Source organism: Panthera pardus, unplaced genomic scaffold (assembly GCF_024362965.1).
Source record: "Panthera pardus isolate Hobbes unplaced genomic scaffold, ASM2436296v1 HiC_scaffold_6, whole genome shotgun sequence".
In the NCBI taxonomy this organism is placed as follows: Eukaryota; Metazoa; Chordata; class Mammalia; order Carnivora; family Felidae; genus Panthera; species Panthera pardus.
The window spans coordinates 14,982,601-15,001,413 of NW_026526991.1; the positions used below are offsets into that span (position 1 = coordinate 14,982,601).

The 18,813-nt window shown below is 45.7% G+C and overlaps 1 protein-coding gene across 3 annotated transcripts in view; it reads right to left on the reverse strand.

Moving 5' to 3' along the window:
• Positions 1-18,813, reverse strand: part of ABTB3 (ankyrin repeat and BTB domain containing 3) — a 315,349-nt gene that overhangs the window by 97,927 nt on the left and 198,609 nt on the right. For all 3 annotated transcript variants that reach the window (XM_053895843.1, XM_019446694.2, XM_019446693.2), the window contains exon 3: positions 17,802-18,006. In XM_053895843.1, coding sequence (XP_053751818.1) covers positions 17,802-18,006 — 205 coding nt within the window. The remainder of the gene's footprint in view (positions 1-17,801; positions 18,007-18,813) is intronic.

The window sequence follows — 18,813 nt, forward strand, 5'->3', positions numbered from 1 at the left end:
GTGCCTGGTTCATAGGCTCTCAACATTCTTTGAATGAATGCACAAGTGTTTATTTGCTTAGCTTAAATTCTGGTGGGTTTCCCACTTTATTGTGGGTGATGGTTCACTGGAATGTTTTCATAAGAACCAAGCAAAATTCTAAAAATAGCTAAGTGTGGTTTATTTTCAGTTGTGTTGAGGGTAGGAATCCACATAATTAAGATTCAGTGAGAACCAGGCTTGGGTAAAAACTATGCTAAAAGTCAGGTCCAAAACCCTGGCCAAGGGCCCAGAATAAATCCCAGTGACCCTTGAAGACTTCAGACTCTAGGAGAGTCAGAAATGAAACAGAAACGATGGGCAGGCATTAGCACCACATTGGTCTTGAGATTAGATGTTCCCTGTACCCCCTCTGCCACTACAATGAAACTAGTGTATGTGGGAGGGGCTGGCAAATGTGTCCCTGTCCGCAAGGCTTTTGGCACAACGTACAAGACCGTGCTGGCTCCCGAACAGGTGAACTCACACACCAACGGGGTTTAAAGTTGCTAAAAGGGATTATTCATAGTGCTTTCCCGTTTGTAGGTAACAAGGACAGACTTGGGATATTGCGTAGTTCAGAAACTGTATGCTGTCCATACTAAGATGAGACCCAATTCTGTTCAGTTCATTAAAACCCAATTCGGTTCAGTTCAATTCTTTACTCAACTCAAATAATTCTAGACATCTATGGAGCATCTCATCACATATGGAATAGAAACCAAACTACGTCACGTGCCCAAAAGACTCTGCAAGATTTGAGCCCATATGACTTCATCCCCTACGCTCTCCCTGCTCACTGTGAGACTGTTTCAGTCTCACTGGCCCCCTTGCTTATCTTGCATGGCCAAGAATGTTCCTGTCCCGGGGCCTTTGCACTTACTATTCTCTCTGCCTGGCAAGATCTGTGCTCAGATATTGACATGGCTTACTGCCTTAAATGCAACCTCCTTAGAGGAACTTTCCCGGACCACCCCAGACCATATAAGTTGAAACAGCAACTTATATGACTTGTATGTAGTTTGAGGACCTAGTTTTATTTTTCTTTATGTTACTTATCCGTGACTGATGCTTTATTATTTATGCATTTGTTCCCCATCAGGCATATGGTAGATGTTCTGTAATTGCTGAATAGATGAATAAATAAATGAGTGCCCGCTATGTACCAACTCGTACACTTGGTGATACTGCAATAGTCCCAGCCCTTAACAAACTCTTGGTCTAATGCAAAAGAAATGTGAAAGGAAGCTACCTAAAAAGCTTTATGTGCAAAGTCTTATGGGAGAATGAGTCAGAATAAGCTGCAGTTAAAGGGGTGGGAATATGTTGGGAAATGCCATCTCGAGCCTGGGAGGAGAGAGAGAGAGAGAGAGAGAGAGAGAGAGAGAGAGAGAGAATGAGAATCGTTCAGAAGAAGACTCTAGGCAGAGGAACTTAGTTGAAGAAATGCAGGGCAAGTTCAGGGGAGTCTGTGGACTGAAGTGGCTGAAGAAAAAAGGGAGTAGGCGATATTGTGCACGCTGCTCACTTAACCTGTTCCCTGTTTATTGGCCATCTTCTTGGAACAAGGGTCTGTGCCGAGTTTTGTGGAAGACATAAAGGTTTAAAACCTGGACCCTAGTGTTGGATCTAGCAGAGGAGTTTAGTGTGGGCACACATTCCCATCTTCCAGGGCAGCCTTGAATGCTAAAGTCTGTTTAACTGTCCTTAATTATCCTTGTATATTTGTTTGATTGGTCTTTGGATTGGTGGACTGGAGCATAAAGTGGTCGGCCATCAGGCAAGGAAGGACAGGTAACTATAATCCGAGGCCAACCGTGGAAAGTGCCTTGTGAGATGGTCTTATAAGGTCCTCTAAAGAGGGACAGTGCCTCCAGGGAAGGATTTTGGAGGCAGTGGAATATGTCATCAGTGTTGGTGTTTTCAACAAGTTGGTCCTTGGTTTTGCCTATTTACTGGTTTCCTTTTTTCTTCACAGAATGTTCTTTCCACACTCTGCTGCCACAGGGTCTCCAAAGAAGGGGTGAGATTCTGCGTAAGGAACTAATAAGGGACAGTGTGACAGAAGACTGCCACAAAGGCTCACTCCAGCCTGGGAGTTTGAACTTTCTAGTGAAACAGAAGCCTGGGAAAAGATCCACCTTCTTTTCTAGCATATTCTGCCTAAATTCCTGGGCAGGCCAGAACCTGACGGGCTGAATCTTGAAAGAATTCCTCACGCCAATCTGAAAGAGCTGAAGAAGCCCTCATCGGCAATGTTTCTTATACACAGGGAAAACAAAAACAGAGTGGTTTAAAATCCAGGATAATAAACAAACGCGACCACCAAACAAGGGACTCCTGGAATTATGGAGACTTCCTAATCTACGGACATGGCCAAGGGCATACACAATGAACTTTGTGCATGGGGCCAGCTCAAAACTTGCATTCTGATGATGCTGTGTTAAGGCTTTCCCCCATTCTATTTTGTTATTATTTTTTGAAGTTTTTTAATTTTTTTGAGAGAGAGTACAGAGTGCAAGTGGAGGAGGGGCAGAGGGAGAGGGAGGGAGAGAATCTTAAGCAGGCTCCGTACTCAGCACTCGATCTCACGACCGACTGTGAGATTGTGACCTGAGCTGAAATCGAGAGTCAGATGCTTAACTGACCGAGCTATCCAGATGCCCTAATGCTCTGCCCCATTCTAGAAACAGTATAGGACACAGGGTGGGGGTTCACCAGAGATTGCCCTGAGCAGCCCTTATGGTCTCAACGTGGTCACACACTGCGTGGCTTTGGGAAAATCTCATGACTTTACTAGAGCCAGTGTCTTTAAAGTTGTGTCTGGTCTTCCCACTCCCAGAATCTAGGGAGACTGTATGTGTGGAAGACCCTGGAAACCATGAAGTTTCAAGAGATCTTGATAATGACTGTGGCCAGAGACCTTGCAGACCAGGTGGAGGCCACTTCTCACATTTCCCATAAGGTGTTTCCTCCTGGAAAACACAATGACATGGGATCTGGGATTGGGCTGGGTAAGCTTTCCATCCAGAGCTCTCCTTTTCTGTAATTTCTCACTCAGAGGAGCCATCAGAAGCCTCACGAATTAACCCCTAGGTGCTCTACTCCAAAGAGACTACTTTTGTTTTTTTACATCCATTCCCTCTCCATTGATGTTTTAGTCATGCTACTGTGTGTCGTTTTAAAAGAACAGCAATTCACCAACTGGAAAGATCCAAATGACCAGCAACCTGGGAACTGTTAGGCAAATTACAGTGCATTCACAAGATGGAATATCTCGCAGTCATTAAAAGTGATGTTTATGAACGTTCTGTAGTGTACCAGGAAAAAGGCTTGCGGCATATTAAGTGAAATAAAAACAGATATAAAATTATATATACACAGTACGACTATTTTAAAAAGCCTCACTGTCTGCATTGAAAACAAAGATGAGAACAGGTACCCAACGATCATTTCGGTAGCAGAATTGTAGACAATTTTAATTTTCTTTCTTATGTTTTTCTGTATTTACCAAAGTTAAAAAAAATGAGCAAAGGAACTTTTTAGTAAAAAAAAAATATAATATAAAAATTTGACTTTATAGCACCTTGTATTACAGCTGTTAAAAGACGCAGCCCGTGAGGACAGCAAAATGGAAGGAGGAGAGAAGGTGATTAAATCAATGAAAACCTAGGACGAAGGTCTACTAGGAGGCATGCAGACATGTGTGGGGTTCATGTGGGAAGTCAGACTTTGAAGAATGCAAGATCAACTCAGATGCTAGGTCTCCTAGGCGAATGACCATGTTTCTACTGCCCTGCTCCTTTCCATAACGTGTGAAACCCAGGTATGTGCTGGAAGCTGTCAATATCACTGTTTCTGAAAGGATAAAACAGAGTGGAAACTTGGCACAGGGCAGATGGTTTGAAAGCTGGCTGAACTCGGGGAGCGTTCCCTCTTGGCAGGCCTTTCTGTTCCCAGGCACCCCGGCTGCTACTGGCCCTTGCCATGCTGGGCCAGCCCCCAGTTTGCACTGGGCAGCTTCAAGGGCTAATTTTCACTAATGTTCTTTAAAAAAAAATTTTTTTTTTCCCTGTAGCGCAGAACATTCAAGCACACTGTCTGAAGTCCCAGACATAGGGTATGCAGAAGGCTGGCAGCTTCAGGCAAATGAGGAGGCACCAAAAAATCCAAGGAGGCTAATATAGCTTCCCCTGGGATTGTTCAGGCAAAGGGAGGAGGCCAGTTGGTGACCTCTCTTGCTGGGGGACATGGGACATGGCACTCGGTCAAGCCACACGCTCGGGGACTCTTGCAGGAACCTTCCAACCAGCCCTCTGCATCAGGGCCGGCTCCATGTTCCTGCTGCCTTGCACTCAGACTGGTCTTCATATCCCCACCCGGCTGTGCCAGGCCCTGGCTGCCTGCCAGAGAGAGCACGAGCTGATCAAAGCCCAGTCCCTGCCTCTGACCAGTTCAGTTCGGCAGTGGAGACAGACATGGAAGAAAAGAACGCTGCCGCGGCAATGGCCCCAGCCTTTGCCTCCCACGCGGGAGGTGATGAAGAGGACACGGGCTCGGGACTCACCCTGCGTGGGCTTAACTTCCAGCCTGGCCCCTCTCAAGCTTAAGCCGTGTGACCTTGGGCAAGTCCTTGAACTCTGTCGGCCTCACTCTCCCCATCGGATCTGAAACGAGGCAGAACTACAGCATCTCAGAGGGTGATGGGGACGTTTAAGTAGGGCAATCAGAAGTGGCGCTCATCCCAGGGCCTGGCACACGATGGCTCCGGGTGTTGTTATAATTACTCACAGAGGGCTTCACAGAGAGCAAGCTGGGGGGCGAGGGGGGGGGCGGGGCTTGTCCTGCTCGGGGTGGGGTGCGGCACAGGTTCCACAGCAGCGGTGAGGATGCAGCTGTCCCGAAGGCTGAGCAGGACGTTGCATCTGGCTAAGCCTTCTCCCTTTGTTCCAACCGTCACACGAACCCCACCATTGAGGGAACAAAGGCCCAACACCTGTAGGACATAATTTGCTCCCACACACTTCCAACTCAGCAGTGACATTCTAAGTATTATTTAACTATCAGTAAGGTCCAGGCACCGCCTACCTCCTGTGGTCTTAATATAGGCAGGCCCCTCCCCCACCCCCGTGGACCTGGATGCCTAGCTGCAGGCACTGGACGGTGGGGACGTGGGGTGGGGGCATTTGGGGCAGTGGTTCTTTACCAATGCATCGAGAAGTACTCAGCATTTGAACAGCTGGCATAACAGCTGTACCTCTGTGAGCCAGCTGAAGGTCAGCTGGCCCCTGCCGCGGTCTCGCTCGCTGCTCTAGGGTACTCGGGAGACTTCCGACCTTGGAGCCACCTGGATTGCCTGATCTCATCCATGCCTCCGTCTGGCCCCAAAACTACCTTCCCGGATCCCCTTCGGCTGTTGATCTGCATGTCCCTTCTGACCCTTTGCCCTTTCTTTCTCTGATGGTAAATGAGCTGGATAGGGCAGGAGCCATGCGAGGTCCCCTGGGTCGCCCCCCTCCCTGGCATAGGGCATGGCACACAGCAGCCACAGGTAGAGGTTAAGGGAGTGAGCTCTGTGGCCAGGCTCCTGGGCATGAATCCCCACGAGGCCACTACTGAGCCCTGAGACCTCGGGCAAGGTACTTCTCCTCTCTGACTCATTTTCCCCATCTATAAAGTGGGGATGACAATACTACCTACCATCATGAGGTCATCCCGAGGGACAAATGACTTCATTCATGTAAAGTACTTAAAATGGTGCCTGGCACATATAAAAACTCAGTCAACACTGGCTCTTCCTATTACTATGCTCGGGCACTCAATTCATGTTCGTTGAATAAATGGATGAAGGATGAACAACTGAATAGAAGTTCAGTGATAAATGAGTAAGTTTTGGGGGGCCTGGGTGGCTCAGTCGGTTGAGCATTTGACTCTTGATTTTGGCTGAGGTCGTGATCCCAGGGTCACAGGATTGAGCCCTGCTTAAGATTCTCTCTCTCTCTTCCTCTGCCCCTCTCCCTCACTTGCTCTCTCTCTTTCTAAAAAATAACGAAGCCCACAAGTTTTAAAAATTAAATAAAAACTGAAAAGTTCAAGTAGCACTGAGATGAAGACTGGAGAGGCAGGTTCTGGGTTTATAGCAGTTCGTTCCAGGAGATAAACATGTTTCTCAAAGATGTTTAACTGCTGTCTAATCAAATGAAGTGATTTGATTATCATTATTCCACTTATATGAGCAATATTTATTGAGGCCTCAGCCAGGGAAAATACCGGAAGGAAAAGGGAAGAGGAGGGGGAAGCATATTAAAACAAGAACATTCCCTCGTTCGAGATTTTCAGGTTTTTAACCTTCAGAGGGACACTGTGCACTCCCCCTGGGACCCCCTGTCCTTCCCGTCCCTGTGGCATGGCACACGGTTGAGAGCGTGAACTCTGGACTCAAGCTTCCTGCAAGAGTCTGCCCCTGACTCGCTGTGTAACCTGGGCGGGCTACACAACCTCTCTGAGCTTGACCTTCTTCAAGAGAAGGAAGAGACAGCAATAGTGTAAGGGTGCTAACACGCTCATGACATTCTGCGAGGACTCAGTGAGCCAACGAGCTTAGAAGAGAGCCTTGCACGTCCCAAACACCTTGTAAAATTTGGGGTGGTGATGGTGATGGTTGCTTCGAAGCACTTTGGCTCCAAGGTGATCAAAATAAGAGGATGCGGAATGCCCTTCGGCAGGTCAGCTGGTCCCTGGTCTCTTGTAGAGACTGTACTGCTTTGGGAGCGCGGGTTTCCATGGGCTGTTTTTCTTTTCTTTTTTTTTTTTTTAATTTTTTTTTAACGGTTATTTATTTTTGAGACAGAGAGAGACAGAGCATGAACGGGGGAAGGTCAGAGAGAGAGGGAGACACAGAATCCGAAAAGGATTCCAGGCTCTGAGCGGTCAGCACAGAGCTCTGAGCGGTCAGCACAGAGCCCGACGCGGGGCTCGAACCCACGCACCGCAAGATCATGACCTGAGCCGAAGTCGGCTGCTTAACCGACTGAGCCACCCAGGCGCCCCCATGGGCTGTTTTTCTAAAAGGGGACTGCTACCAACCTTGAGTCTCCCGTTCAGGGCTGTTCAAGAGAAGTTTCTGTGATGCTGGAGACAGCCTATCCGGGCGCTCCGTCCAGAGCGGGAACCGCTCGCCACAGGCAAGTATTGAGCATTTGAAAGGAGGACAGGGGTACTGAGGAGCTGAAGCTTTAGTTCTCTTTAATTTTTATTCATTTAAATTCAAACAGCCACACGTGGCTGGTGGTTACTACACTGGATAGTATGGTGCTAGCTCCCCAGTCTCTGTGCGCGAAGGTGAGGTTTTCCTTCTTTTCCAATAAAACAAAGAGAAGGTGTGTCAGAGCAGAGCGGACTGCTGGGGCAGCCAGTTAACCGGGGTTCAGAAATGGCCTGGATATTCAAACGAACAAGTGCAGTGCGTGCATCTGATCAGACTGACCCTGCATGTTGGGAGGGAAGGTTGTTCTTAAACTCGAGTCCCTCAGCTTGTCACCTGTGGTCAGGAGCAATCTCTCTTCCTTGGCTGGAAAAAACTCCTGAGTCGAGGGGCGCCTGGATGGCTCAGTCAGTTGAGCCTCCGACTCTTGATTTCTGCTCAGGTCATGATTTCACGGTTTGTGAGTTTGAGCCCCACTTGGGGCTCTGTGCTGCCGGCGAAAGCCTGTTTGGGATTCTCTCTCTCTCTCTGCCCCTCCCCTGCTCATGCTCTCTCTCTCAAAATAAATAAACAAACTTAAAACAACAACAATCAGGATACTCCTGAGTCGAAGCCATTTGGCAGGCCCTGGAGGCTAGAGGTGTTCAACAGTGTTAAGCTGGTGAGCATTCAGATTTGCCCTGCTGCCTCTCTCCAGACTGGACACCTGTGAAATCCCGCCTCACCTTTCCCTTGCACGCTTGTCGCTAATTTGCTATCCCTGAGCCACCTTAGAGGAGCCACCTTGTTAGGCTGAAGATGATCATTATATTCAGACACTCAGTGTCTTTCCTTGGCTGTTGCAGCCCCAAAGTTCTGCAGGCTGGCCATGTCTGACCTCTGGGATCCGCTCATGTCGTCAAATGGCACAGGGATCCAGCATCTCATGAGGCTCAATGCAGCCCCCAAAGCCTATTGTGTGCCAAGCTCGACCAGAGAGACAAAAATCGCCATAAAAGCTTATTTCTTGCCCTTATGTAACTTAAAAATGGGGGGTGGAGTAAGTTGGGGAAATGAATGACAAACACACAGAAAACTACGATGTGTTGTTATTCACAGCGTGGCCCATGACCAGCAGCATCACCTCACCTGGGAGCTTGTTAGAAATGAAACATCTTGGGCCCTCCCCAGACCTATGGATAGAATCTGCATTTTAATGAGATCCCAGGGGATTCCAATGCACATTAGTGATTACAGTTTGAGAAGCCCTGTTACATTGTATGTTCAGGTTACAAGCACCATGACAGAATAATAATGGGCATTATCTATAAAGAGCCTAATGTATGCTGGACTTTAAGTGCCTTATATAGATGAACATATCTATAAGACGTCAACCTGAATTAAGAGAGTAATAATCCCCACCATTTATGGATTCTCTGCTATGGGCCAGTGAGTGTATATGGCACTGACATAAGTTAGTTCATTAGTCATCGAAACAGCCCCATGAAGTGGGAATTATTATTTGTTTGCAGCTGAGGAAACTGAGGCCTGGAGCATGTGAAGCGTATAGCGGGTGCCAAGCTGAGGGCTGCCTGAGTTGACACTGTCACCACAGCTCTCTGGGCCAGAAGTTGGAACACATGGGTTTCAGACCCAGTTCTGTTCAGTTCTGCAAGCATTTATTGAGCACTTACTATATGCTATGCACTGAGGTAGGCCCTTAACACCTACATGGCCTGAGGCGGTAGGGAAGGGTTCCTGGGGGAGGTGATGCCTAAAATCAGTACTGAATGATGAACTGACTCAGTGAGCCAGATGACAGAGGGGAGGCAGTGTTCTGGGAAGAAGGCAAAGCATGTGCAAAGGCACTGAGGCACTGCCTTGCAAATCCACTGCAAGTGCATTTATGACCCCAGACAAGTCCACTCATCCCGCTGGGGCTCAGTTTCACCTTCTTCATCATAAAACATGTTCAACATGCCTGTTCTTGGAGTTCTCTCAACTTTAAATGTCCAATGATGGAAGAGTCCCTTGAAAAATCATGCTTTTGAAGTCTACTCAATGACATAGATCAACAAAACTGCAGGTACTACATGGTCCTTATTTTGTGAAATAACCAAACAACTTGGATGTAGATACAGAATATATACCCTATATGGTCATGGTGCTTATGGGTGATTCAAAGTGTCTTTTTAATTTTTTTTGTAGTTACCATGTTTTATTTAATGCATGTACATATTAGTTTTATATAGAATAAACATTCATGAAGATGATGAAACAAATTCTAGGGATTAGGGATGAGGCTTCCAAATGTTATTTCTTCTAAATCAAATCCCATCGGTAGCAGAACAGCCTAATGAATGTGAGCACAGACCAGCACCTGACTCCAAGGGTTCAGACACTAGCTCTACAACTTTAGTTACATGACCTTAAGCAAATCAATCAACTCTAGTTAAATTCATATAACTTAAAAAAAAAAGTTCCACAAAACATACTTACTTTACCTCATGAAAACTTTTTTTTTTCCTACTATAGTTGATTTATTAAAAATTTAGGTCACAACTCACAACATTAGGGGTCAAAAAAACTTTTACTGGAAAGGGCCAAAGAATATTTTCAGCTGTGTGAGCCATCTGACACAGCTAATCAAAAATGCAAAAGCAGCCATAAATAATACGTAAACAAATAGGTATGGCTGTGTCCCAATAAAACTTTATAAAAACAGGCAGTGGGCCAGATTTGGCCTTTGGGGCATAGTTTGCCAATCTCTCCACTGCACTGATTTAATGGCCCATTAACAGGCTGTAACCCACAGTTTGAAAAATATTGGGATTAGAGTTGCTTTCATCTTGTGCCAGATGCAGCAATGCTCAAGTTACGAATGGATCCTGTTTTAAAACTTTGTCTCTCCAGTTAATTGTTTAGTATTCAACATGCATGTTTTCCCTCTTAGAACCATTTATATGGGTATTGGGATTCCAGGCCAATCCACCAAAGCCCACATACAGCGCTGCAGAAAACAGGTCTCCCCCTCTCCACGTGTCTCCATTTGTCCATTGACTCTGGATTTCTCCAGGACTCAGCAGTACTGGGCTGGGCATTTGATGGGACTTTTGTGCCGGACATGATCACTGGTCTTGGGAAGATGAGGAAGTAGCATTCCTCCTCTGGGAAAATGCATTCTGCATCCCTGCTTAGGATGTCAGGAACAGTCCTCTCTCCTCCTTGCTATCAAGGTTCCCAGAGTGTTAGGCTAAGGAGTCCTAATGTTGAGGCAGTATTTTGGTTCTCAGTTGTGGTGTGTAAGCCAATCAGTTGTGAGATGTGTGGCTAACAATGGTCAGAAGTACTCAGCTGAACACGTGATTCACTTGTGTGTTATTTATACAAAAACAAATAAATTAGAAGAGTGTGGTGGAACTGTCAAATTTTGCGGCTGCCTGGAAACACTGATGACCTTACTGTGTTTAGAGAATTTCCCATATTATTAGTCCATGGTTCAACAAGGTAGAAATTCAACTTCCCAGACTCCTTTGCAGCTAGGGTGCAGGCATATAACCCAGGCACCACTGATTTGGAAGCAAGTAGTATGACATAGATAGAACATGAAGCTGACAAGGGTGTTGGTAGAGACATTCAGCTTTCATGGGTAACTGTGACACAGATCCTGCCAGGAGTGTCCAATGCCCAGCGTTGGTGGTGTGAGGTATCTGCTGAAGCAGTCCTGGGGTACAACTTGGACACTGCTCTAGGTTGTGCAGCCCCAAAGCCTGCTTTTCTGGCTTTAACACCCATCAGAAATCTTCTTAAGCTCTACTAAACATTTAGATTCATGGGACTATCATAAGCCACACATGGCCCAGCAGGATAGCATCAGATGTTCCTTTCAGTAGGAGTCCTTATAGCAATTCACCCATCCATCCTAGAGCTATCTTCTGCCCAGGTGACACTCAGGTGAAAGTAGATGAGATCCACTTGGGTGACTGTGAGAACTATCCTGGTTTATGAACCCCACTATCTCTTGTAGCAACTCCACAGATATAGTTTCCAAGGTCCATGCAAGGACACTGTCAGCGACAAGAGCCAATGAAATCAGGGAGGCCCAAAGCTCTGGAGATTTATCAAATATTTATAGTACTAGCAGGTTAGATCAATTTTACCAATCTAGAGTTACTCTAACCATAAGCAATGCTGCTTAGTAATGTAGTTGATACTGAAATTTTTATCATATTTCCAGGAGAAAAGAGCTAGAGAATTAACCCAACGTCTAATTCTGATGCGGAAGAGGAAAGGATCTACCTAAACTGGGCCTCCCAGAGGTCATCTTTCTGCTTTAAGCAGTCATAGTAGGTTTAACCTTTGCAACACAGTATTTTTACTAATAATGCTGTTTGTGTCAAGGATATCTCTGTCCACTTGCATTCTGATATACACTCCTTAGCGGGAAGGAATGAGGAAGAGTTACAACAGAGTGCTTGGAATTCTACACAACCCTGGCTATGTCCACTGGAGTATGTTAACCTTAGACTATCACCTGTCATATATGCCACAGATGAGAAAGCATCAAGAACTGATGTGTTGGAGTGATCCTTTGGTAGGGTGAGTGTCTTGGAAGATGTATTCGGGTACCATTAACTTCTAATGTCTGTTATGTTTGCTTTATTAGCTCTGTTTCTTCAAGTGTAAATTCTTCATTTGTTAAGATGGTTTCATTTCTTTCAAACAGTTGGTGATTGGTGATTATATACTCATGTTTTAGGTCCAGCTTCCCTGGTAGACAGTGAACCACATCTGTTTATACAGTTCTGCTTGCAAAAGGGATTGCCTAAGTATATGTTTTTGTTTGCTTTCAGTGAGACTGGGGGGAGGACAGAACTACCTAATTGTCTAGTCTTCTGGTTAAAACACATCTCTGTACCTCTCAGGCATTGCCAGCTACCTCAGGCAACAAAATAGTCCAATTTATCCTGCTATTTTTTTTTTTTCATTTTTTGGCCATTACTGAAATCATCCATGGCCAAACACATCTAGGAATCACTGATATTTCCAGTAATGATGTAGGGGAGGAAAACCTTGTCCCAGACTTAAGATGATTCTATTTAAATTCAGTAGCCTCAGATCTTAGTTTTTTACATTTACATTAAGATGTTTACACTTATCATTACTAAAATAAATACTGCCTAATCATAAATCTTACAAAATAAACATTGCCTTATCATAAGTATATAATTATATATAAACATATAATAAAACAAATATTGCCTAATCATAAATCTTACAAAAACTTATCTGAGTTTTTTGAGTAAAAATATCTGAAGTACCTGAAAGATTTTATTTATTGATTGACAGTATGATATGTTTATTCTGATATTGAATTTAAATTATTGAAGATTCTGTCCTAGGAAAAAATTAAGTAGAATTACCTATTTCTTAGAAAATTCTTCAAAATATTGGATAAATATTGAATAAATGAAAGCCAGAAATAAAGATGACATCTGAACTAAGATTTCTTTGTAAAACATCTGATGCTCCAATACAAAACAGGCTTTGTTGATGACATTGGTTGTATTTATTTTTAACTAACTTAACAAACACTTGTTAAGCCTGTATAATGTCCCAAAATACTATGTTGTGTTCTAGAAAAACATATAAGAGGCAGATTGTTTCCCTCAGGGAGCTTTATTATAAATTGAATTAAGGGATTAAAAAAATTAGGTCACAAACTAAGGCTGGGTACCATAATTAACAGCAATTTATTTTTTTCTATGGAATCTGAAGCTACTGTCTTCCTGGAGGCACTTGGAAGGTCAGCACTGTATTTCACAGAGCATCATAAATCTCCAGTGACCAGGCTTTGGCACATATCAGATTCAGTGATATCAAAGATTGGATTCTCCTTGATACAGAATGTTTTCCTCCTCTTCCTTCTCCATGTTGAATTTGCCAACACTTGACTTGAATAAGATTCTAAGTCTGACCTTTTAGTCCTAGTCTCTACTCCATGTGGTCTGGGTCATGCCTGTCTGTCTCACTCTGGACCTCCAGCTCTTTACAGGACCTGTTCCTGGTACATGCTTCCAGTGACCCAAAGAGCTGCTCGGAAAGATTTTAGAAGCTCAAAAACTAGTCGCCAAAGTTCTGGAAAAACTTAAACTATAGAAATTTCACACTGGCACTGAGCTCCTTCAAAAATCCCGCAGTGAAAAATGAAACTATCCAAAACAAATGTAGCAACTCTAAAGCTATGCCCACATGAAAGAGTAAAATAGTGCATGTAGGCCTACTTCCAAATACTCCAGCCAAGGAAGGCTCTTTTGACAAGCAGAGATGATTTGAGGTATAAAACAATCCATATTTCAGTCAACAAATGTTTCTGGCTTTCTGCTGGGCATGGGCAAAAGCAAATAATATTCAGTCCCTTTTCTGAAGAATATAGTCTAGTGAAAAACCATATAAGCACCATGGCCCTACTTGACATTGCCAGAATAAAAATAAAGAGTTAAGGAAATGTTGTTTGATTTTGGGAGTGAGGATAGAGAAATACAGAGAGAAAAACAACTCCAAATTAGAGTCCATATCCCACTGGAAACTTCTTATTTAGAAGTTCTGGTATGGAGCTGGTGTAAACCCTTCACTGAAAACAGAAGTCATCTCTCCTCTGAAGCCCTTCCATGTGTGATTTCAGATGCTAAATGCCAAGGCCTATTCCATCAGGGAGCAGGAGAAATAGCTTTCTGTCTAGAAGAAATACACACACAGGTTTCTGCAGGGACAATGGTAACAGCATTTTGGAGGCTCCCCCTAATAAAAAGATGTATGGTATCAGCTACTCTTTTGGGGGGTGAGAGGAGAGCTCCTTTTGTGCCAGCCATGGCACCAGAGTCTTAGCTACGATTTTGAATTCACTGCTTACACCAGTCCCATGAAACTTCTGTCACTCTCATTTTACAGTCAATGAGGTTCAATGAGGAAGGATGGCTTGTTCAAGGTCTCAGATAATCCAGTGAAGAAATGGGCAGAAGACATGAATAGACACTTCTCTAAAGAAGACATCCAGATGGCCAACAGGCACATGAAAAGATGCTCAACGTCACTCCTCATCAGGGAAACACAAATCAAAACCACACTGAGATATCACCTCACATCACTCAGAGTGGCTAAAATGAACAAATCAGGAGACTATAGATGTTGGCGAGGATGTGGAAAAATGGGAACCCTCTTGCACTGTTGGTGGGAATGCAAACTGGTGCAGCCGCTCTGGAAAACAGTGTGGAGGTTCCTCAAAAAATTAAAAATAGATCTACCCTATGACCCAGCAATAGCACTGCTAGGAATTTACCCAAGGGATACAGGGGGCACTTGTACCCCAATGTTTATAGCAGCACTTTCAACAATAGCCACATTATGGAAAGAGCCTAAATGTCCATCAACTGATTAATGGATAAAGAAGATGTGGTTTATTTATACAATGGAGTACTACTTGGCAATGAGAAAGAATGAAATCTGGCCATTTGCAGCAACATGGATGGAACTGGAGAGTGTTATGCTATGTGAAATAAGTCAGGCAGAGAAAGACAGATACCATATGTTTTCACTCATATGTGGATCCTGAGAAACTCAACAGAAGACCATGGGGGAGGAGAAGGGGGAAAAAAGTTACAGAGACGGAAGGAGGCAAACCGTAAGAGACTCTTAAATACTGAGAATAAACTGGGGGTGGGCAGGAGGGGAAAGTGGGTGATGGGCATTGAGGAGGGCACCTGTCGGGATGAGCACTGGGTGTTGTATGGAAACCAATTTGACAATAAATTTCATATTTTTTTTTTTTAAAAAAGGTCTCAGATCCAGAAGAAGCAGGGCTGGAATGCAAAGCCAAAGCATCCCAAAGCCAAAGGTCAGCCTAGTTTCCAAATCCATATTCTTTCCAGAGGACCAAAGTAACACAACTCAAAAAATGTCAAGTTCCACTCGGCATTTTGTGATGACCTCTGAAAAACCAACCAAAGAAGAAGGGAAAGACGGAGACAGAAGTGACTCCATAGCATTTTGGGCCATCTTCTCTTTACTCTGTTCTCCCTCAAAGCTCACGCATCTTCACATCTTGTCCCAGAAAGTCTGGAAACCTCAGATGGTCTCCCAGACTTATAGCCACTCCAGCTACACTCTGAATTCTGAAAGGGATTCCAGAAGAGAAGGTGGAAGCCGTGTAAGGGAAGATGTAATGGGGCCATGCACGGGTGTTGTGTGGGGGCAGGGAGTACATTACATGATGAGATTCCTATTCTAGAAGTTTCAGTCTGATGGCTATGAGGACGATGGAGCTGGTCAGAGGATATTAAGCCTTACATCCTGGGAGACCATTTAGAAATCCAATGCAGTACAGAAGTAAGAGGGAACAAGGTACCCAACCACACAGTGGCAGCAATCTGGGAAGGAAGGGAGAGAGCAATGAGAGATGTTGCAGGTGCGGCATCAGTAACACACATTGACCAGTGGCTGCAGGACGGGGTGAGGGGGAGGAAAGAGTGTGGGGCGAGGCCCACTTTTCTGGGTTGGTGGTGATGCCACCCTTAGAGATGAGGGAGAAAGGAAGGACAGCTGGTTTCAGAGAAAAGATGATAACTTCAGATGTGGGGTAGTTGTGAGCACGCACAAAGGGACATGTTCCACGGGCAGCTAGGTCGATGGGTTCGTTCGTTCTCTCTACAAAAATTTACTGACTCCCCACCTAGCACCAGATGTTGAGCGTGGCATTGGGTGTGGAGGGACAACCATAACAGATGTGTTCTCTGCCCTCATGAAGCTGACGGGCAATAAACGAACACGTAACGAAATTATGATTATCAACTGTAGTAAGTGTTATGTGGAAAAGAATAAGGTGTGATGAGAAGAACCAGTCTGAGAGTGTGAGACTTGATGGGGAAACTGAGGCTGACTAGGACGAGGAGGTTCTGCGGCTCAGAGGAGGTGCTGTCTAGCTGGAGTTGGAAGGGAGTCATCTGGGGGTCAAGTGCATGTTGGCGGGAGGTAAGTCAGAGATGCTCACTGTCCCACAGGCTGTCAGGGGGGTATGCCTAAGAGCTAGATGCCCCACAGGCCGAGGCTGCTGGCTCCCATTCTCTCAGCACTAAGGTTGCACATTCACAGAAAGCACTCCTGGTGTCTCTGACTGAAGTTATTTTCTGCCCAGGGACAAGGAGCATTTGGCCCCCTGAATTCGGGCATCTTCGGCATGTGGAAATACATGTAGGGTACCCACTGATTTGGCCTAGACCGTGGGATGCCTGATGAAGCTAACTCCAGACTGGATTGAAATATTCATGCTAACTTGAGATTCTTAAAAACAAAACAGGAACAAAAACTCAGCAACTTTTGTCTAACTCGTGCTCCATTCTCTTCCCTGAAATGAAAGCCAAGAGACGTGGCTGTAAAAGGAAGCCCAAGTAAGCCCCAGTCCACTCCTGCAGCAGCAAAGCAGCCAATGAGCATTTCAAAATTGCTTGGAACCATTTAACAGAGAAAAGAAAATTGCATTAAGTCCACCAAAATGCAGATAGTATCTACAACAGAAGCAAAAGTGAGCATTTACCGTGTGCTGGGCACTGTTCAATTCACTCACTCCTCCAACAGCCTTATGAAGGATTTACTTTTGGTAGCCGCATTTTTCAGATGAAGAAACTGAGGCATGGATAGGTTAGGGAACTTTACCAAGGCCCTCCCCGTCCTCTGACTTTTAATTGGAAGAGCCAGGATTTGAACCCACTCTCTGGATCACTGAGCCCACTCTCTTAACCACTCTTTTGATAAATGGGTCACTACGAGAGTAGTTGCAGCAAACAGGCTCATGTGGAAGCAGAGCCCGACTTGTGAGGTGCTGTGGGGAGATGGGCTCTGTGGGGTGTTCCCAGTGTGGTTTCTGATACTCTGCCTCTGAGAGGGTGAAACCGTCCTGGGGCTTTCCAGACAGAAGGGGACCTGGGAACAACTTAGTTCAGCCACTGGTTTACAGAAAGGGAAGTTGAGGCACAGAGAAGTGGAGGGAATGTGCTTGGGAGGGTCAGAAGCTGTGTCTGAGGAAGTGTCCCCCCCCGGAAACCCTCCCTTCTTCCCTTTCCCTTAATTCTGCTTGAGCCAGCCAGTCTCCTGGCCACCTCAGGACCCACTTCAGCTGAGCAGGTGTTTACGGTTCCCCAAGGGAGTCCCCAGGACAGCCAGGAGGAAATGAAGACACCTCCCACCCAAGGAGCTGGTCTCCCCCATAGCTGCCTTCACAAGGGAGCCACCCTGCACAGCAGAGTCCTTTACGCCTTCAGAATCTGCAAATCCACCTTTCTGACCCAGGCCGTTTTTAACCCAAACTGGATCAACCCTATGCAAACCCATTTCAAAGACCCCACCTGGGTCTCAGACACCCCTTGGAGCACAAGATTCCAACCTGGACCCCTCCAGAGAGTTTCTGGGCACTGTGCAGTTGTGACCACCAGCATGGCTCCCCTCTGGTACCCCTCTGCCACTCTGGAGAAAGCACCCACCCACTGCAAGGCGGTGTTGGCCAGAGGAGTTCCTCTTTTTGGCCATCCGGAGCCAAGGCAGATCTTACCTTTCCACCTGGAGGTTGACTTTGGAAGGCTCCACGTTGGGATTTTCCCATTCCATTTGCGGGCAGTGCATGAAATAGCAAAGGGTGTACAGGGCCTCTGGCTCCCAGTAGAGCGCCCCCTGCTTGTGGTGCAGGGGGGTGCCGTTTCCATGGTGCTTGGCATTGAGGGGCTGCAGGTGATGCATTGCTCGGGACACCAGGTCACCTGTGGACAGAAGTAAGATTTCAGATCCTTGTCAAGGCAGCCATGACTTGCACAGAAGATGTGCTGAATATCTCTGCAGAGATTCCTTTTTTGAAAAAAAATTCTTAATGTTTATTTTTGAGAGAGAGAGAGAGAGAGAAAGAGAGAGGGAGAGAGAGAGAACAAGTGGGGGAGGGGCAGAGAGAGGGGGGAGACAGAATCCAAAGCAGTCTCCAGGCCCTGAGCTGTCAGCACAGAGCCCGATGCAGGGCTCGAACCCACAAACTGCCAGATCACCCTGAGCCGAAGCCAGATGCTTAACTGACTGAGCCACCCAGGCGCCCCTCTGCAGAGATTCTTAATCCTGGGACTCCCTCATTCAACTGGAGTGGTCCTCTGGGACCTCCAGGTCTCACATCGAGTAGAGAGGAAAGCATCTGTTCAGTCACCACATGACTGTCCCCGCTTGCCAGGTTTGGGCTGCACTTGAAGCACAGAGGGCTGCTAAGATAATTAGAGTCCTGCCCTTCTGGAACCCACTGCTTCTAACAAGGCACAGGAAGCCCTTTGTGTACATCACCTTGGGACACACCTTCTGTCGCATCCTTTGCTGTAGCCAGTACTGTCTTCCCTGCAGTCACAAGTATAGCCATGGACTACACTGTCTCTTGCCTCTGAGCCTGTGCATATGCTATTCCCTCTATCTAGAATATTCTTTTTCTCCTCCTCTCCAGGCTAATTCCTACTGATCATCCAGGTATGAGCTTATGTATTAACTTCTCAAAGAAGTCCTCCTGGAATCTCTCCCACTCCCTGTGTGTTTATCAC